The sequence below is a fragment of the Balaenoptera physalus genome, assembly GCF_965194825.1.
Source record: "Balaenoptera physalus genome assembly, chromosome: 11".
Classification (NCBI taxonomy): Eukaryota; Metazoa; Chordata; class Mammalia; order Artiodactyla; family Balaenopteridae; genus Balaenoptera; species Balaenoptera physalus.
Genome location: NC_138896.1, coordinates 78879266 through 78901530, shown reverse-complemented (window position 1 = coordinate 78901530; position 22265 = coordinate 78879266). Strand labels below are relative to the sequence as shown.

Sequence of the window (22265 nt, the reverse complement as noted above, 5' to 3'; positions counted from 1 at the left end):
TGTGTGTATACACACATACACAACTACCATTGATGAAAGCCATATATGTATCTCTTCTCAAAAGACCTACTTTAACAGAGACAACCTTCCAACCTCTTCTGGAATATGTAGTATGTTTGCTAAACAGCAAGTCACACTACATGTCAATATAACTATAATGTAAACATTGTATCAGAAGACAGATGTCAGGAATTCCCTGGCAGTCCAGTGGTTGGGGCTCCGAGCTCTCACAGACGAGGTCCCTGGTTCAATCCCTGGTTGGGGAACTAAGATCCCACAAGCCGTGCGGTGCAGCCAAGAAGACAGATGTCATCCTTTTCTGCTATGCTATGAATACTCTGGTTATGTATGAAGTGGCTGAGCAAGTAGAAACAGACCTTCACTTGAAAATTCCAATATGAAAGTCACAGTGCTGAATTAAGGAAACTCTTCATAAACATCATATCTAGTCAGAGAAGATCTAGACATTAGGACTGCATACCTTTTCAATTTGTTTTTGTTTACTGAGTTCTTTCTGTTGCTTCTCTTTTACTCTCTCTATTTCTTTTTGTTTTTCTGATGCCCTGCGATCCTGAAGACCAGATGAATACAACTAATGAATTAAATATGAAATAACTTTAAATTTTAACTTGTCAATTAATATTACCTTTGTAACCTTTTCAAATTATTATTTGCATTTATGAGAAAGCACACCAAAAATTTACATTCTAATGTTAGCCATTTTTCCAAATTCTAAATGCTATGTAACAGCAATAGCATCTATTGTTAACCTTGCATAGCAAAATCATTTTTATTTACTTGCTAATATGAAAGATCTTATATTACTTTAGTTAACATTCTTGGATAATTAAGTGTCTTGGATTCTTACCAGTTCTGCATGCAAAGCTATCTGTTTTGCCAGTCCAACAGAATCACAAATCTAAAGGGGGAGCAAGTAAGAAAAACTCAGGCAGTTCTTACATCAAAGCAATAATTTCAAGTATCCAAATGGCTGATGTAACTAGTTTTATAACTCATTTTAATACACTGCTTCAAACAAAAGCTGATTTAAGAATGTTCCAGCCCCAAAACCAATCCTTTGTGTATTTTCTTCAGAGTCTATGAGCTCCCACTGCTGGCTCTCACCTCTTTCACATACCCCACTTCTTGTTATCTCAAATTCATTACTGAGATGGTAAAGTTGCAAAGAACAAAGCAAACAGCTGCTGCTGCTACTCTAAGATGAAGACATTTGGAAATGGCTGATTATGGGAATATTTTGCATTCCCAGGATAAGTTAACGAAGCCAGAAGATTGCAACAGCTATCAATGGCCAGGAAGATACAGGTTTGTGGAGTCAGATGGCCCAACCCATCAGCTCAGCTCTCTTCAAAACAAGAGGCTTTGGTCAACCAACTCAGTTGGACTAGGCAAAGTTTGGGAGTTTTTCTCCAGAAATCTTAGTAAGAACTTTGACTATGACACGTATTTCACAACAGAAACACATTTTGAAAAGCCACGTACCTTTTCACCCTCATTGTTTGATTCAAATATATAGCAGACTGATGACAGATTACTTTCACTTCTCCCTCCTGATGTCCGAAGAACAAATCCAAAAAGCCTCTTATTTTCCTGGTGTGTAGCATACAAAACTACACTGGGTAATGGAAACTGCCACAGAAAACATCAGAAGCAAACATGAAATTTTTCAAACCATTAAAACAGCCCTCATATATGACAAACTCACGTACTAAGTTATTTAATATCCTAAATAGAACATTAGAGTCAATTGTTTTTCTTAACCTAATGGTAATCCAAGAACAAACAATGTCATATTTGGTTTGGATTGTCAGGAAAATTAAAAGGTTGTTGAACACTGAATTTGTTTTATTAGTCATTAACACATTTTACAAATTCAAAATCAGTAACAAAAATGGTCTCTATTATTAAATGAATTAATAGAAGCACATGCCTGTGGCTATTTCAAAACAGATAATTATAAAATAAACTCAATCATGTTGGCCTTTTAATCCCTTAATTTAATTTTTAGTTTCTTTAGTGTATGATATATGCTCCCTAACTGAGGGATAAATATAAATACTAAGTATCACACCAGATTGCATTGATTCTTTAAGTTACATGGAATGTTACAACTTTTTTGGAGAAATAGCTATAGACTCAATTATAACACCCTAAAGACCAATCATAATTCATGCTACCATATCTGAATATACAGAATCAGGATTATTATAAAGATGTAAGATGTGTATATGTACAAAGAGACTTAAAATAAAGCTTTAAACCTGCAGAACTCACCATGAGCCTTGTAACTTGTGTCTGTGGATCAATTAACCTATAATAATAATTAAAAATTTGGGAGACAAATTTTAATTAGGCATGTAAACATTTTTTTCCCACAGTTTTTTGAGGGACAGGTTACTACTTACTTTAAGCAATCACAAGAGACTAATAAATGTGATTCTGTCATACGAAAGATGTTATGGATGGCCCGGGCAGCTAAGATTTGGCGCATTGTTTCATAAACAACATCTGGATTGTCATCTGACTTCACCTCCATAGAACCAAGGAATCGGACAATAAACAACTGATGAAGAATAGAATCTACAACAAAACAAGGTACATTATGTATTTTTAAATCCCAAATTTCTTTTCCTAAGGAATAAAATACACTGCTTTCTTTAGGTTTTCCAATGAAAAATTCAACATAGCAGAAGCATTTAGAAATAACTCCTAACTACAGTGTTCATCTTATAGAAAAATTAAGATCTCAAACTCAAATAGCAAAAGGTTATGCTTCGGCAATTGGTACTTCTGAGTTAAAAAGAATTCCTTTTACTATGCTTACAGCTTTTCTGTAAGTTTGAAATTATATTGAAGTAATAGCTATGGGAAAAAGAAAAAAAAAGTTATGCTCCAAAACCAGAAGAAAACAGCTGTTAGGAAAAGGTCAAAGGATATCTTATGGAATGAGAATTTGACTATGAGGTCAAAAGTATCATAATCTGTAATTTAGTGTAAATAATGAAATCTTAAGTTTGATTAAGTTCTGTTGCTTTAAGTGTACTATGAGTGAAAAGAGAAAACTGTGAAGTATAGATACCATTAAAACAGCATACAGCAAAACAAATGTAAACATCAAATTCTTCACACAGTCTACTGCTGTGAGAATTTCTAAAATATAAGAATACTACACTTGTTTTACCTTCAGTTTCAGATCTGGTACCTCCTCCAGATTCTCCAAATGGATTTGTACGCCTGAAAAGTAAATTTAAAATTTACTTTTAAAATTTAAAAAATTATGAACCAGTGGTCAGTTACCATGAGCCACATGGAAGGAATCTCAATCACTGAACCCAGAGTTAAAAACTAAAAGTCACAAAACCTTGTACATACATTTTTAAAAAGCTCCAAAATACCCCTTCCTGTTAAGGAACACTACTGATGACCAACTTACTTGTGATGAAGCCCTCTGCCCTCACACTAAGTTAATAGGCTGAACTCAAAGTTGCTATATTTTAGAAGATGTGGACAGATTGTATGTTTAGCCATAGACACACAAAAATCAACATTATAATAAAACATGTTGCAAAAGTTCTTGAATTTAAATAAAGTAGGACAGAGGAATGGCTAATTTAGCTTCAACTTTAGGTACATGAGAAAAATGCCAGGAATTTCCTTGGATTGTAAAAAACCTTTTTTAAGGTCCTCTAAGTACATGTTGCAAGTTAACTATGATAATTTGAACATTTTCTAGTTTTAAACCTGTATTTCTCAAGGCATACGTCAACAGAATGCAAGAAGAAAAGCTAACTAGAGGTGGAAGCTACCTCCCTCCTTAGTGTGCATGGCTCATGACACACCCACAATGAAGGAAGAAAAGTACAATCCAAAGTAGGTTTTATAGACAAACAGAGAGCTAAGTGGTTCTAAAATAACATTGGCTTTAAGATAACATGAAATTGATCTCCCTAATACATGTCTGACCTATCATATCAAATGCTAAGTATATTTCTGTGATCAAGAGTAAATTATCTTTTCTTGGTCACGGCCATGTATATCCAAATTACTACATTATCAATTTATTAGGTGCCCCACCTACTTAATAAATGATTTGCCTTAAGCCATGTTTCCTTCATCCATAGCCAAAGAAAAATTTCAACTGCTTTGACAAGGATTTCTCATTATATAAACAAAAGTTAATTCATTAATAATTCATAGCATGACAATGTTTTAGTTCCTTCCTGGAGATTTCTTATTCTGACACAAGATAACTTTTTTTTTTTTTTTTAGTTGCGGCATGCGGGCTTCTTAGTTGCGTCATGCGGACTTCTTAGTTGTGGCATGCATGCAGGATCTAGTTCCCCAACCAGGGATCGAAGCCAGGCCCCCTGCATTGGAAGCACAGAGTCCTACCCACTGGACCACCAGGGAAGTCCCCTAGATAACGTTTTCTAATAAACCTGTAGCACATGTATTACTCTCAAGAATTTTAAAAATATTGTCATGACGTAAAAATAGGACCGTCAACTTTCTTCTGTAATTTTAAGAGTAAATACCTTAGAAGTAGATCTGATAAACAATTCAGAATTGAGTATTAAAACTAAATTATCTTAACTCATTTAACTGTGGCAAAAAACAGAGAAAAGCCTGCATGATTCTTCTTCAACTATCAAAATTCTGTTAGGTAATTAAACAAAGAAAGTAAAACACAGCTGATGCACAAGATATGTGAGAGATGGCTCTCAACTGTAGAAATTGGCTCATAAGCCTTACAGCCCTACAGACCTGCCTATCACCCACCTGCCTCCCTGGCCAGAGGCTTTTGCCTGGCCAGGCTGATCTTCACACACAGGAGAAATGATGTCAAACTGTATTGGGGTGTCTGGGGCAACGAGAGAATCTAGAGAGAGGGCAGCCAAATTTGTGGACTCAGATGCTATGGATCCTGAACTGCTGGTTCGAGCTGTCAGTGGCCGAGATTGTCTAAGCACAGAAGAAAACAAGAAGGCATTGCATTTAGTTTTCTCTTTTGGAAATTAAACACTTAAACTATGAGAAAAGAAAATACAATTTTATAAGTCGATGAGAACAAATTTTAATAAACACAATCCCAAATCACAGCTACTTTGTCAAAAGACTTTATCAAAAGACTTCTTTCTTTCCAATTACTAAATTCAGAAACATAAATCACTTTAACCTAGAGATAAACACAAGGGAAATTTGGAATCATCATTTATTTAGCACTCTTGCTGGTAAATTTACCGATTTGAAATACATTTTCTAGAACTATTTCGTACTAATGTAACTAGCACTGCTAAAATCAAAGTGTTTGCTAACACTTTCAAATAGCCCATATAGTTCTTTAAATAGCCCACAGTCTGGTAACTCACCCTGCTGGCCGCAGGCTCTCGTGCCTCTGCTGGAAAGACGGGGAAGGAGTGACAGCTTCCAAAGCTGACTGATTTACTCGTGCAGCAATTTCCTATTTTTTTTTTTAAAAAGGACTAATTAGTAAAGCAAGAAAACCAAAAGTTTAAATATAACTCTCTGAACTGTCAGAATGTCCTTGAGTTACACTTCAAATGTAAACTGAAGTTACTAAAGTAGTTCCACATTCTCTTGTCTTAGTATTAAGACACATAATTAACTTCACAACATTATAACTGAAGTTTCCTCTTATTTCCTGTAAATCTAGGGGGAAAATCTGATTTTTTTCTATTAATATACATAATAGGAAATATTTTTTCTTTAAATTTTAACTATCAAATTTTTTTTAGATTAAGGTTTGTATTGCTAGCACCTAGTACAGTGCCTAGCACATGGGCACTCAAATTTGCTAAATAAAGAAATTTAAAAGGAGTAGGAAATAGTCACAAAATATTAAAGTATTTTATAACTATGATGCTGAAGTTTTCATGATTTTCCAGAATGTATTTATGCTCAGAAATATCTGTGTATTTATTAATAAAGTTATCATGGATATTTTCAGGCCAAATTTGAAAAAAAGCTTTCCATAAGAAATATTTTAAAACTTATTAAAATATTAAACTTATTAAGTAATTTAAAGCTTATTATTTAAAACACGAGCTAAATAAAATAGCATGTACATTAGATAAAATAATCACAAAACATCTTTGCACTTCTGTGTCTTAGCAAAAGTATGAAGACAATACCACAAATTGATCAAAATTTCTTCTCTCATTAATATAAATAAAATAATTCCGGATAATCTGGAAAATATTAAAACTCTGACTTCTGATAATTGGCAGGAAAGTCAATAAGCCTGACTTATTCAAATCCAAACACTATATTCCCTTTGTATTCCCTAGGTATTAACAAGTCATCTAATTTGCATTTTAATTTTTTGTTGTTCCCAAGTGACATAACAGAAAGAAAAAGCAAGATTGGCAGGATATCAAGTTACTAAAAGCAGAAGACTTCTCTACAGTTAGCACTGATATTCTTAGATTAAACTCATTAGATCATTATAAAACTAACAGAAATTACTAATATTTTTCAGGTCATGAGATTTTGCTTCTTTAGTTCAAAACTTTTTTCCTAGGCATCCAAATCATATGTGTCTTGGATGGCACCTCAAAACCATTATGGTAAAAACAGAACTCTTCTTTTCCAAATTGTTCTTCCCTTCATTTGGGCTTAAAACCTGGAAGTCATCTTTGTCTCCTTCATCCTTTATACTGGTCATTTTCTTCATCCTTTACATCGGTCAGTTACTAACTAGTCCAGTCAATTTCTTTTTACCTGTTTCTATGATTCATTCTTCTCTCTTCCCTCAGGTTACCACCATGTTCAGACCCTCAATTCGTGCCTAAACTATAATGGCCTCCTACATGTCCCTCAACAGTCCTGTCTAATTAACCACTACACCAACAACAGTTTAAGACTTAGAAGGGTAGGGCTTCCTAGAGAAATTAGCCCTGATCTGCCTCAACTGAAACCATAACCCCCAGCCCCAGCCTCTCATCAGCCCCAAACAGCCCTGGGAGGCAGCCGGGTTCACAGCCTAGCTGGGCCTACCAAGACTGGCAGAGGTCAAATGACTCCTCTCTTAAACCAAGTCTCTTCCCAACTACACTGCAGTTAGGATTCACTGGTCCTTCCAGAGTTCTCTGCACCCCGGGTTTTGCCTGCAAGTTTGGACAGCATCTACAACTCTGTCTACACTGCTGAGTTCATCTGATTTGATACCCACTACTCAAAGCATAACTGGCAAAACTTGAGAGTTCAGGCTGCCTCACCCCAGACCTACTGAAACGTAATATGCATTTTAACAAGGTCCCCTGGTGATCTGTATGCACATTTTAGTTTTCTATTATTCTCCAACAAGACTTTTCAATTCTAATTATACAACTAATTTCACAAACACAACATTTCTGCATTTGTGCTTTTGTTTTTATTCTCTTATCTACAGTGGCTTCTCTTTTCCTCAAAATCTGGACAAATCCTACCTAGCTCAGGTTTCTGCCATCTCCACAGTTTTCTCTAAAACTAAAATCCATACTGATCTTAATATTCTGAAATCTTAAGCTTTCAGTTATCACCATACACTGTCAATTTATATGAAATGTTACTTAAAGTTTTAGTTTTCTCTTCCCACATACATAAGCTCCTGGAGGGCAGAGGCCATGGCCTGTTTTTCTTCTATATCCCCTTTCTCCATGGTGCTCAACACGGTGCTAAACACAAGGTTGATGTCTACTTACATTTGTTGGTTGACTGATTTCAGTACGTTCTGAAATAATTTACTGTTCTAGGAAGACCAGATACTCATTCTATTCATGATATATGAAAGTAGCCCATTCATGGGCAAATTAAAAGATTACAGAACTTGAGAAAATACAATAAAAGCCATATAAGCCACAGAATTATTCAATTTTGCCAGATCTGGATACATAAAATAAAAATATTACCTCTGGGTTTTCAGTTAAATATATCTGTTTAGATATGTTATTTATTGTACAGATCCACTGCAAGAGGAAAAAATAGAAAAATACGATTAATATTTTTTTCTACAATGCTTCCCTTCTAAAAGAGAATGTTTAATATTTAACTGACATAGAAGTTTCACTAGAAGAAATAACATACAATCTTTCTTATGAGATAAATACCTTCCTATATACAAAAGCATATATATGTACAACATATGAAGGTATAACAGAACACTGAACAGATTTGTTATTTTTAAATCCCAAATTTATTTCATACAAGGAAATAAAAAATACAGCTATCATGTTAAACTGTAATTTAATAGTCTATATTTATCTTTTTATATCACACCCCCCTCTAATCCCCACCAAATAAGACAGTCTGGACTCAGATATCATGATTAATACCAATGTAAAAAAAGTTAAGAGCTAAATATATTCCTTATGAACGTATTTTACATACTTCCCTTTCAGGTTTATAAATAACACAGAAAACACTCTCTGCCCCACATCCTCTGCTTCACTCTCAAGTATTCCAGTGCCTGAGGAGCCTCACGAAGCTAACCTAATATTCTGCTTGGTAAACCCTGCAAAGAACAGACATATGTCTGTATTCCTCAGAGACCAGAAGTAGGTTTTAATACTTACTCTTTTCCATAAGAAGTAAATAAAAGTTGGTCTCTACATAATTTCTAACCTTGTCTTTTACCAACACAATTATATAATAACAACTTACCTTCCATATTTGGTGAACGACAAGTAAAAATGGAGCCAAAAACAAAAGACTCACGAGGAAGAACAAACACTCCCAAATTTTTGTTTTTCTGTCTTTCATTTCCCCAAGGTTTTAAGCTTTAGTTGCTTCCTGCCATACTACATCTGCCACTGTGTTCTTAATGCAGCAAATACTGTCTCAGAGAGTTGGTAAGAGAAGGGAATAGATTAAACTCGCCTCATGATACTAACAGCCTGCCAGAAAGCAGCAGTCACAAGGTCATTTCTGAATTTGAGCTTTTAAAAAGACAGCAAGAGATGGGATCTCTAAGGTCTCTCCTTATAGGTCCAGTTGTAAAATTCCATGTGAAACTTAAGAATGTTGCTTGAGAACAGTAGACTTTTATGAAAAAGATTTGTAATTAACTAGGATTTTCCAAATTTCTATAATGAACACATCAATATGTTTTGTCATCAGAAAAATATCTTAAGATGATGCTGAAGAAATTAAGTAGATAAAATTTTACCTCTTCATGGTCTTTTTTACTCTCTGCTTGCAAAATTGAAGACCTGAAAAAATAGAGAAAAAGTTTGACAGTCAACTTTTTTCTAAAGTACTTTTAACATGAGTGAGAAATTTTTATCTTTAAAGATACACATCAGTATGAAACAAACAAACAGAAAACACATAACCAACCAGTATCTTAAGGAAAGGAGACTGTCAGAGGTATCAGGACTCAGATTTTAACAACTCTTGACTTTGTCTATCTATGCCAAGATGTAACAAAAAAGAAATGTGCTGGTTTTCAGAAGGCAGCCTATAACAAAGGTACATTGACACTAAGACAATGCATTTCAACTTTCTGACACTTAATATATATATTTCAAATATAAATCAGTGGTCGTAATAGAAAATACTAATTTTACTTCATTATTTATTATTTTTCCTTGAATATAGTTAAGTAAAACTTTTCAATATATTAATCACTAACATAGGGATATGTAGCTTTTCTATAGATGTTAATATTTTAAGAGTTAGAAAAAAATTTTTTACACTAATTTTGAATCACACCAGGAATGTGAAATGGGAAATCATGTTAAGCATTAGCAAAAAACTGGAAATACAAAAATGTAAATACATTCAGTAACGTTAACAATTTGGTAATTTTCACAAATGAACAAAGGGACTCCCAACATCCAGTGTGATAAATGACACAGTAATTGACATTCATTGTATGTTTATAGAAGGAATATGAAATAAACATTCAGTATTTCCTCAACTATTTTAAAAATGTACTTAGAATAAAAAATAAAAACTGTAAGGCAATGACCAAAAAGTTAATTATTGCTTCTGGTTAATGAGATTATAGCTTTTTTTCATACTCCTTTTTGTATTTTTCTGTGCTTCTCAAAAATTTGTTTTAAGAGCTGCTCTATGGGATTCTTGTTTAATGCAAAGGTAATAGAAGTTTAAAAAATGGCACATAAACAGTAATGGCCTAAATAATTAATTTGATCAGAAATATTTGATTAACATTTAAAAATATTATTATTAGCACCTACTACATGCTAGGCACATTACATATGTTAGATTTCTATTCTACATAACAATTCACAAAATAGAAATGAAGGACCCCCCCCACCTCCATTTTACAGGTAGAAAAATGAAGCTCAGAGAGGTCAGGTAACTTGTCTAACACTACAAAGTAGGTAGTGGATCCAGAATTTGAACTTTCTGACCCCAAGGTTGGAGCTCTTTCCACTAACTTGTGCTGCCTTCCCCATACCATGCTGGATTTTCAGTGACCAGTCTCTTAACATGAAATCCCAGGTCTTTACCACATAAACTTGCTTTGACAACCTCAAAATATTAAGACATCATTTATTTAAGTCAAAAAGGAAAATTCAACTAATTTCTACAAGATTAAAAAGAAAATTATCTTAATACATAATCATTCTAAAATATGTATACAATGTCCAAGTGAAAAGGAATTATCCTACATTTCAGTATTTAAAATATGACAGATTTTTTTTTAATAGTAGGGAAAAATACTAACTTTTTGCCATCAAAAGAAGTGATCTGAAAACAGTATCGCCTGTCTTCACAGTCCACAGCCATTACTGAACAGTTGTCTATGTCCATGGCCAGGCCTCCTGCTACGTCCCCACGGGCCTGACTCATTAGGTTTCCACCCTGTGTGAAGTAAAACTGTCTGTCCCAGGTAGATGACACCAAGCCTGTTTTACTAAATGAAGAAAGTACATTCACTCTTTAATAACAACACACCTAAAATCCCATCATCAGCCAGACACAAGATAAAGATAAAGCACATCACAAAGAACCACCTTGCAAAAAGGCACCAAGGTGCCTAGAAAATACAAAACATCAGGTTTTCAGTCTCTCAAATAAAGTCACATAAACTGACCCACTTGTGTGATTGTGCATGTATATATTTCCAAAACAAGGCTGGAAATGATCAAATTACAGCTGTTATGATGCTCCATAAAATACAGTCCAACTGTATTTCAAGGGAATAAATTCAAAACAAAATAATTTATTTTACTGCTAGGGTTAACTTGCTTTATCCTATCTTCAGGTAAAAACTACAATTTGACTTGATGGTGTAATTACATATATTTTAAAGTACGATAATGATATTTAAACACATTCACATGTCATGCTAGATTTATTTAAACTCAAATTAGTTTCACTTTTTAAAATAATTCTAAATCATTTGATAAATATCTAAATAGAATTTTACTTTTGAAAATTATTCATGTACCTCATCTGTCAAAAAATTGGCATAAATACTAATAGTGGTATTAGTAAAAAGATTCAACATTTAGTAAAATCAAAACAGTTTGGAGATATCATTTATTATATTCACTTGCTATTACCTTAATTGATACACAATATATGAAAATAACAATAGTTTTCTTACTTCCTAGCATTAAGGTATCCAGCCTTTCGGGTTAAGTTTCGATTAACAGGAAATTTTGTGGGATCTGGGTCAGGCACATACAAGGGGTCACTGGCTACTTCCAAATCCTCTATTGTCTGCTGCATGGTCTCTACATCACTGTCCATTTCCCTGCGAACACTAACAGAGGGAACAGATTATTTACTACCAACTACAACAGACAAAGAACTCCTTACCAATTTTATTTATCTGTGTATTTGTTCTGTATATATTTTCCTAAAGAGAACAGCAGTGGCATGGGTGGTTAAAGTGGCGTGTTATAAAGCAGCTTTACGTTTTATTTGAAACTTAGATATTTGGGAACAATACCAAATTCCAAAACTAATGAAGCCACACTGAATGACTCATACTTTGGAGGAATTTTCCAACTGCTCTGTCCTGTGCCTTTAAAACAATAATCATTTTCATCTCCCTCCATATCGCAGATTAACCACATCACTGCTCAGACTCTGAACCTGATTAGAACTACTTTCTCTGTCTCTTTAATCTCTCATGGCTTGCAAAGCAAGATTTATTTAGTACTCTCCCATCCATCCCCTACAATTCAGATAACTGTGAAGCTAATTCACTTATGGATAATTACTATTATGTGTCTGTTGTATTCAGACATAAAACCTAGTCTACAATCAATAAAATACCATCAGATTTGACACTGTTATGAAATTCAGAGTTCAAATTCTGTGGAAAAGATGGTGAGAAAACCAAGAAGCATCCACGAGCCACTCGAGAAACACTCTCACGGCAGGGAAAATAGCCCCTCAGAAATTAAGTGGTAAATATTTTTAGATTATGGTATTTAGCTGTTAACTTATCATTCTCATAACTTCATTTTCAATTTTAAGGAAGAAAATACTTACTTCTGTACACTTGTTCCAATATTAGTTAAGAATTCTTCTAGTTGGTCATTGAGATTTTCAGAACCCATCTTAAAGAAACTTATCTGGGGCAAGAGGGTGTGGGAATGGGAGGTTGAACAACAGAAGCACATACACACAAAATACTTAGAGTGAATCATATAAACAATCACCAAGATACATAGTTAAGTAAAAAACAAAGGATTATTTCCATTTGTGTAAAAATAGGTTGTAGTTTACAATGATTTCTACTGGGCATAGAGCCACTGAAGAAACTACACTTAAATTTCACTGTGCATCATCTTATATATTAACACATGCATATAGTTAAGCAAGGTTTTAAAATTGGAAAATATATTTTAAAACATTTCAAGTAAGTCATATGGATAAACTATTTCATGTTTACTACAAAGATAAGTTTTATATCTGAGGAATAATAAGTACTCATATTCAAAGGAATATTCAAATTTCTTTAAACTCTTGCTTTTAGGGGACTGCTATTTCATCTTATGTTACCCAAATTTAATTTTCTAGCCTCCTTCCTGATGTACAACTCTTGGAATACTTTGGAGTTCATCCATTAATTTTAACTCAGAAAGTATGCCAGGAACATGAGACAAGCTCAAACATGTCCATTCTCTTTCAGATCTATTATGAAGCAAGAGCGAGTGGAAGCTTGAGCAATAGGAGTAGCTTTGGAATTCATTTATCTTTCTGTTCCCTGTCCCCAACTGTGATGGGCAAGGTCTAAATACAAGGTAAGTGGTTTCATTTACCCTAAAATATTTGAAATCTTCATTTGCTAGGAAAACCCTTCTAACTTCCTTAAAATAGCCCTCTGACATTTTAAAAAATGCTTTAAAATCACAGACACAAATGAGTATTTGACCTTAGTTTGTCATATCCTTACATTTAACATAAAAATCAAACTTAATATAAAGTTCTTAAGACAGTTATAATCCAAAACACAGTACAATATTCACCTGAGCTTGCATGTACCCAAGTAGAGGTTCTAACAATGCTATTTTCTTTTTGTACTGAAGAGTATTTAATGCACAAAAATAATGCATCATGGTCTGGTGTTGTTTTTTTCTGGAAGTGTAGACATCTTCTGTTACTTCATACTTCACCTTTGAGTGAAAGATTAAAAATACTATTATTTATTTAATTTTGAATTATCTTTAGTAGTGGCTGAGGGGAAGAGACTACCCAAGGAAAAAGGTGCATCACCAACAATTGTACATAGCTTTCTTATTTTCTGAGATAGAAATCCTGCAGAATATTGGCTAAGATAGTTTTCCTGTTTTACTACCAACCACTTTATTTTTTAAAATGCACATTAAAAGCAGCATCCTACACATAGCTATGAATGGTATAGTAACTGAACTAAGCATGGCAGATAAGGTCTACCACATGGAGGAAAAGCAGACAACAGTCTGGTATTAGCTTAGCCATTAATCTTTGACCTTTTTCAGTTCACAGCATACCACTTGCCTCCTAGTTCTCTGGTTCTCTCCCTACTGCTCCCCTTTTCTTGTACTTGTTTTCCTTCACCCACACTTAAACTATGTCCCTTGAGTTCTTGTGTTCAGACAACAAATATTTATTGAGCACCTGTTACGTAACATACACTGTCTCTTCTCTTTTCCTGCTTTCCATAGAATACCAAAGCAAGTACCAAGAATATTCTAATACACCAATGACTCCCGAAGTTTTATCTCCTGCCCCTCACTCTCCCAGTTGTCAGAGGAAGCAGTTCTCCAGATGGGTCCTTTATGCGTGAATGTGTGCGTGTATGTGTGAATGTGCTGGAAATGTACAAAACTGAAGACAGTATCCTCCTCACAAAACCTGCTCCTCTACTTTCTTAGCTCTCTTAACTTTTCCTAGATCCATCCCATCAACCAAGAATTTTGGGACTCATTTTTTATTCCTCCTCCTACCATAAGTCTTGTCAATTCTACTTGTGAAGTATCTTCCAAAAGTATTCCCTCCTCTCCACTTTCAATAACAACCTTAGCTGAGACTCTCCTAATATCTTTGCCAACTATTCCAATACCTTTTCATTGGATTCCCTCTAGTCTTGTCCCCTTCATATTTCCACTAATATTTTCATTCTGTTATCACAATTGCATGGTGTCACTCATTTACTTAAAATCCTTTGGTGGCTGCCCACTCCCACTAACATACATTTTAGTCATTAACAGAGTAACCTGGCCCCAAACTACCTCTTTCTTGTCGTTTGGCCATACCTCCCCCAAATACATCCTATGCTCCAGACACACTGAAATGATTATGATTATCTTTCCATTATCATAATTATTGCTAGAAATAATAAAATCTATAAGCCAGGTACCCGGCATGCATTCTCCTTCCTCTTCACAACTACTGAGTTTTTTTGAGAGAGAAATTAAGTAACCAGTGTAACCAAACCAAACCAGCTTATTTGACCTCAGGAAAATAAGCGGCACAGCTGATATTAGTTCCCAACCAGTCTGATTCCAGAGCCAGTGCTCTTAACCTTTACACTCTCCAGACTCTTCCATGTGCTTCTGCAAAGGCCGTTTTTCTTCCAGAAATGCCCTCTCCCCCAATCCCAAACCACTGACATCTGCTCAGCTTCAATGCAAATGGCACCTCCTTAAAGTGTAACCTTTCCCAACTTACCAATCAAAGATATACTGTCCTCTCTCTGCTCTCCCAGCATTTTGTTTTTACTGCACTTAACTCAGTGTTAATTCATGTGTTCTCTTCATCCTTGTATTCTGGCAGCTGCTCTAGTCGCATGCCTTCATACAGGAAGCCTTTGATAGATGTGGATTATCCACTCCTTGAGGGCAGAGGTGGAGCCTATTCACATTGTTCCCCCATAGTACCCAACATATAGTAGGTGCTCAATAAATTTTTCAAATAAATTGAATTAGTGGAAGAATGTTTTTAAAAATACCTGGAACAGCCAGAGGCAACGTAAAATAATACAAAATTCATACTTAGAGCCTTTAACTGCTTCTCTATGGCAAAGTAACAAAGTAATATAGATCTAAAAATGTATGTATTTTATAAATATTTGCACCATCAAGTAATCAGTGAAAGCAGATCTTTGTACTGAATTTGTGAGAGAAACATTCCCTTTTTGTGTCACAGTGGCTATTGCACAGTAATCATACCCAACTGTGGATTCCCACAAGTGGTCACTGTGTCCCTACCAGCAGCTGCAGCCAAGGCTGCAGACGCCAATTCCTGGGCACAGAGACCACCTCACTCACAAACATCTAGTGGAGGCCTACTCTGATCAAGCCTTGGACTGGGCACTGAGAGAGAAATGATCTTAAGGAGCATCTAGATGAACTTGTTAATACTCTGTTCTTTGTTCTTTACTCAAATGCATTTCTCCTCAAATGTAGTATAATATTTCTGAATTTCACTCCTTGAAGAAGCATTTAAAAAAAAAAAAAATATATATATATATATATATATATATATATACACCCTGTAAATGAGGAGGTCCTCAAAACAGAATTTCATTCAATTATGTATGTAACAATTCAACTTTTTAACCACTGTATATCAGAACACACTTTTGAATACATATATAAAACAAATGCAATGTTATCAAAATACAAAGCAAAAGGAGGCAATGTTACACCTGGGCATTGGTTACATTTTTGGAATAGTTATGTTTACTTATAAAACTCTATCAACAGAAAAATATTTTGTTTAAAAAGACAATTATTAATTGTCTGATAATTAACAATTAACAGAAAGGCTTTGAAATAACTGGAAGGAAAGAATAAACTAAGGGCAATACAGCAAAGCATACAAAGCAACTGCTGGCTACCATTTTTAAACTGGAAAAACTAGACCACCTAATGAAACAGTTGTTAATTGTGATACTGAAGGAGTAATATGTATCACACCTTGTCATTTTCTCTTTTTTTTGACAATCTGCTGTATCTGTTAATTGCAGCATCATGATCTGGAAAACAGAAATGACTATTAACAAAAATACAACAGTACTTTGCGAAACTTATAAGTGCTTTAACGGTTTTCACATGTGCATCTTTCAACAAATGTACTAAAGCAAAATAAGAATTCCCTACTATGTGATCACTCCACCCAAATGTTCCCCACAGACAAATTTCCCCCTAAAGTATATTTCTGTTTATTAAATTGGTAAAAACATTTAATTCCAAGGAAACAGTAGTCCACTAAAAGTTTTTTAAAGTATTTTTTAGTACAGAAATAGCAAATGCTCATTAAAGAAAATATGGCATAAACAGGAAAATAAGGAAGGGAAAATATACTACCTTCTTAGGTATTATGAAGATAACAAACCACAAGATTTAACTTCCTTTAAAATCTTTCTTCTAGCATAAATAGTGCAACTTAAATAACAACGACTTAAATAATATTCACTTAAACTTTTAATTAGGTTCATTTTTTTCAATTATTTCATAAAATCTGGCCACAAATTTGTGTTGATAAAGAAATGCATCATTACAAGAAATAAATGTACAAAGTATTCAGAGCTTACCATTACTAGCAATCTGAAACACTTCCTTTAATGTCAATATTTCTGGAAAAGTTCAAGAATAATTTCAGTTTAGCACATTTATGAACTATCTTAAATTTTGTTTAGAAAACAGTAACTGCCATTTAAGCTACTATTAAAACTCCAAATATTTCAAAGTTCAACGTTCAAAGTGAAAAAGTTACTGTTTCAACTAGCCTAACATTTACTATCATTAACAACAGTTACACCACCAGAAACTGTACTTGCCACAAATTGTAATATGACCCAAAAACAAAATTTTAAAACCACTGCAGGGCTTCCCTGGGGGCGCAGTGGTTAAGAATCTGCCTGCCAATGCAGGGGACACGGGTTCGAGCACTGGTCTGGGAAGATCCCACATGCCACGGAGCAACTAAGCCCGTGGGCCACAACTACTGAGCCTGCGCTCTACAGCCCACGAGCCACAGCTACTGAGCCCATGCACCACAACTACTGAAGCCCGTGCGCCTAGAGCCCGTGCTCTGCAACAAGAGAAGCCTGCGCACCGCAACGAAGAGTAACCCCCGCTCACCGCAACTAGAGAAAGCCTGCGCACATCAACGAAGACCCAACGCAGTCATAAAATAAGTAAATTTAAAAAAAAAACAACACTGCAAATTCTAAGATATACAAATGTTCTGATTTAGTACCAGAATCCAACTTATTGATTTTTTGATACTGACTCTAATAAGTTCAAACACTGAATGATAAAAGGAACATTTTATTGACAAGATTATAATATTCAGTCCCCTTAGATTGAGAAAAGAGGTCTTGTTTCTTGACCTTGGAAAAGATTATTCTTGAAGATTACCAAGACAAATATTAATTCTATCTCTAAAATACATTTGTCTTTATTCCACGTATAATTTAAATACTTTATCATCCACTGATACATTAGTACAATGTTTTTACTCTATCTACATACTTTGTAAATAAGTCTGTATGATTGTCTGAGATTGTAAATTGTAAGAAAGCAGAGCCAAGTCTATAAACGCCCTCATTTTATCACGTAATAATCCTAAATGGGGAAAAAAAGAAAGCTACCACAAGCTACTGAGACATGGGTTGTTCGATGGACCAGCCCCTACCTCCCACCACTCCAGCCCACCAACACGCCTCATCTCCTGTGCCACCGTCCCAGTTCAGGCCCTGGTCACACCTCACTGGACTCTCACAACTTCCTAGTCCATTCTCCTAGCATCAAATCCATCCTCCAAAAACAAAGCTATACTTCTTAAAGACCTCCATTGTCTTCTCTTCGCTTATAAACTCAAGTCCAACATCTTTAGCATGATCTAGTCCCAACTAATCTATTTCTAGAGTTGTCTCCCGCCATCCCCCAACACATCCAACATTGCAGCCACACTCAATTTCTCAAAACAACACATGCACTTCTACCCATAACTCTGTGCTTTCTGGTCCCTCCAGTAAAACAATGACTCTCTTCTCCTGGCAAATTCTTCTTCCTTGCTCAGTGCTCATGGCACATCCGTGAGGGAGCCTTTCTGACACCCTCCTCTGAGGCCCCACAGCACCTTGCTCATCCCTAATTATAGGAGTACCAGAATTATCTGTTTACCCATCTCCTTCTCTGGGCTTTCTCAAGGGATGTGACATCTTATTCATATCAGTACTCCTCAGTATCTAGCTTAACATCTAGCAGGAGCTCCTGTAAATGTTTAGCAACTAATTAAAGTAAAAGTGACACTTGCTACAGTCAGAAATGGTTAAGGTATAGAGTATTACACATTTTACAAGCAGTGATCTTCCAACAGCTAATGAAAGTAAACATAAGCTTGACTTCAATACCTTTCAGATCTCTTTCTTTAAACTGGGTAATGGGAAACATCATGGCATCAGCAAGCTGCGTTGAAAGTACCGCATGACAAGAGCTAAGCTGGTAAAAGAAAGACCAAAAAGGCCAAATAACTACAAAGAGACAATCAACCAGCATTATGGAAACTGAACAAAACCTAGTAAAAAGGTGTTGATATAGGGATTTCCTGGCGGTCCAGCGGTTAAGACTCTGTGCTTCCACGGCAGGGGGCACAGGTTCGATCCCTGGTTGGGGAACTAAGACCCTGCATGCCAAGTGGTGCGGCCAGAAAGTTAAAAAAGGTAGTGATACATTTACATAAGGGAACCCTAAAATTATGTGATGTTATCACATAATTAGGTGACAGTCAAAAAAATTCCATTTAAAACTTTCAGAAGAAAACATGTGATAACCTTAAATTTAGCAATGGTTTCTAAGATATGACACCAAAAGCACAAGCAACCAAAGAAAATATAAACTGGACTTCATCAGGATTGAAAACTTTTGTGCATCAAAGGATACTATCAAGAAAATAAAGACAACCCACAGAATGGGAGAAAATATTTACCAATCACATATCTGATAAGGGACCTGTATTCTTTAGAATAAAGAACTCTTAAACTCAGTACTAAAAAACAACCCAATTAAAAAATGGGCAGGGACTTCCCTGGTGGTCCAGTGATTAGGACCCCTTGCTCTCACTGCCGAGGGCCCGGGTTCAATCCCTGGTCGGGGAACTGGGATCCCACAAGCCATGAGGCGCGGCCAAAAAATGTAAAGTAAAATAAACATGAAAAAATAAACATAATTTTTTTTTAAATGGGCAAAGGTCTGAATAGATACTTTTTCAAATATATACAAATGGTCAATAAGCATAGGAAAAAATGCTCAACATCATTAGCCTTCAGGAAAATGCATATCAAAACTACAATGAGATTCCACTTCATACCCACTTAGATGGCTATAGCAAAAAAAATTAATGAAAATAACAAGTGTTGATAAGGATGTAGAGAAATTGGAACACTCCTATATTACTGGCAGAAATGTAAAATTGTGCAAGAGCTGTGGAAAACAGTTTGGCAGTTTCTCAAAAAGCTAAACATAAAATTATTATATGATCCAGCAATTCCCCCTCCTGGGTATATACCCAAAAAAACTGAAAACTGGTGTTTGAAAAAACAAAAACAAAAAACTTGTACATGAATGCTCACAGCAGCACTGTTCATATTAGCCAAAAGATGGAAAACAACCCAAATCAAATGTCTGTCAACTAATGAATGGATAAATAAAATGTGGTATACATACAATGGAATTTTATTCAGCAAAACAAAACAAAAACAAAAAATGAAATTCTGATACTTTCTACAACATGAATGAACCCTGACAACATTATGCCAAGTGAAAGCAGACGCAAAAATCCACAGATCGTATGAGTACATTTGTATGAAATATCCCAAACAGGCAAATCCATACAGACAGAAGGCAGATTTGTGGTTGCCAGGAGCTGAGGGGAGGGAGGGAGTGACTACTTAATAGGCACCTAATAGGCTTCCTTTGGGATGATGATGAAAATGTTCTGGAACATCAGTGGTGGTTGCACAACATTGTGAACGTGCGAAATGTCATTAATGGTAAATTTTATGTTATGTATATTTTACCACAATAAAAAATTCCATTTCCTATAAATATTTCTTTAAATTGATCTCCTGTGACAATATTTTGCTATGATGAGTTATTAAAATATTTCAAAAAACTACTTTTCCAGTTAAGAGACTAGAAAAGACAGAACTACCTAGTGGCTCATCTAAAAAGAAGAGCTTTCACTGCACTAGTACAAAATAGTTATGGATGGATTCTCCGAACATTTCTCACCACCCTGCTTCCTCTTGGCTTCTAGGTCTTCATGATTTGTTCTGCTGACTGGTAGAGAAACTAAGGGTTGGTATTGGTTGTTTGGGAAGGAAGGATTAATGAACTGAATGGTAAAATATTGCTCACTGTAAAAAACAGAGAAACCATAAAGAGCTCAGCTATGGCTAACAGCTTAACTCTTCTCTCCCTGCCTACATCAAACTACACAATTAAAGGTTGAATGGTACATGAAAGTAGAGAGAGCACATCTATATGCTTATTCCTTGAAAACAATTTGCTTTAATCAGACAAAGATAGTGTTGTTTTTACAAGACAGCCACCAAGATTTGGAAATAAGGCCCTTCTTTAAATAGTAATCTTTTATCATTGAGATATACTCATAAAATCATAATAATAAAACTTCCCAATAAAAGCTAAACAACTTCAGTAATTATAAGATCACTTATCCAAGCAAAATAAAATAAGCATTTACCTCATCTATAACTTTTGAAAACTGTTGCAAAGTAGAACTCATAACTTCATCATCACCCCCCAGTGGAAAACGCTGAAAAGTGAGAAACAGAGATGAGGTAAAGGTCCAATGCTGTATGTCTTTTGAGTGACATTATAATTTTTAATTTTTAAATAACTTCAGAAAACTTCTAAAATTTTGAATAAGCTCTAAAAACATCGTTTTAATAAAATAATGTAATTCATGTAAGTAGTACACATTAATTAAAATGTTTGCTAAGTGACCAATCAACATGGTGTACAGGAATGCACACCATACTAGAAGTTCAAAGATTTAAAATTAGCTCCAATTTCTCTACTAGCCAGCTGTGTAACCTTGAGCAAGCCTCAGTTTCTTCATTTGAAAATAGAGAGACATATTTGTATGGAAATATGTTAATATAAATGTTTCAGACATTACATGAAGTTCCTAAAAATCTTATATTTGTATTTGTATGGAAATATGTATGGAAATATGTTAATATAAATGTTTCAGACATTACATGAAATTTCTAAAAGTCTTATATTTGTATTTGTATGGAAATATGTTTGGAAATATGTTAATATAAATGTTTCAGACATTACATGAAATTTCTAAAAAAAAAAAAAAAAAAAAAGAAAATAGAGAGGTAAATTAGATAACCTCTGTGTCTAACATTAAATCATTAAAATTACATGTAAGTGCATAATGGAATTTCAATGGCATATCAAAATTACCTTCTGTGAATCCCAAAAGGCTTAGAATTATTGATAAGAAATTCTATTTATCTATACAGATACTGTATCACTGTATATTTTAAATTATACTTTTAGAACTTTCATATATAGTACCTGTTTTTCATATTCTTTTAAAAGTTTTGAAGTCAGGTGTGTTGCTGCACTTAATTCATTCTACGGGAAAAGATAAGCATTCAAATTAACACAGTAGTACAGATTAAGAAAAAAGTTTTAACTGAAGATTCCTACGCCACTTTTATTTATCACTTAACATAAATATTGTACAACATGTTCTCAAATCCCCTCATTAAGCCATTGGAAAGG

General features: G+C 34.6%; 1 protein-coding gene across 6 annotated transcripts in view; it reads right to left on the bottom strand.

Moving 5' to 3' along the window:
• The window catches only part of APPL1 (adaptor protein, phosphotyrosine interacting with PH domain and leucine zipper 1), a 36387-nt gene that overhangs the window by 7602 nt on the left and 6520 nt on the right, over nt 1–22265 (bottom strand). For 2 of the 6 annotated variants that reach the window (XR_014250555.1, XM_082412218.1), the window contains exons 3-21: nt 22056–22115; nt 21208–21279; nt 18857–18944; nt 17030–17071; nt 16413–16471; nt 13479–13625; nt 12499–12581; nt 11603–11761; nt 10718–10906; nt 9188–9230; nt 7932–7988; nt 5391–5482; nt 4801–4983; nt 3203–3255; nt 2427–2601; nt 2296–2332; nt 1504–1650; nt 869–919; nt 482–592 (exon numbers count right to left, since the gene is read on the bottom strand). Coding sequence is in view for 5 of the 6 variants with exons in the window: in XM_082412218.1 (XP_082268344.1) it covers nt 482–592; nt 869–919; nt 1504–1650; nt 2296–2332; nt 2427–2601; nt 3203–3255; nt 4801–4983; nt 5391–5482; nt 7932–7988; nt 9188–9230; nt 10718–10906; nt 11603–11761; nt 12499–12581; nt 13479–13625; nt 16413–16471; nt 17030–17071; nt 18857–18944; nt 21208–21279; nt 22056–22115 (1848 nt within the window). In the remaining variant the exon portion in view is untranslated. The remainder of the gene's footprint in view (nt 1–481; nt 593–868; nt 920–1503; nt 1651–2295; nt 2333–2426; nt 2602–3202; nt 3256–4800; nt 4984–5390; nt 5483–7931; nt 7989–9187; nt 9231–10717; nt 10907–11602; nt 11762–12498; nt 12582–13478; nt 13626–16412; nt 16472–17029; nt 17072–18856; nt 18945–21207; nt 21280–22055; nt 22116–22265) is intronic. The other 4 variants (XM_082412219.1, XM_082412221.1, XM_082412222.1 and 1 more) reach the window with 4 other exon arrangements.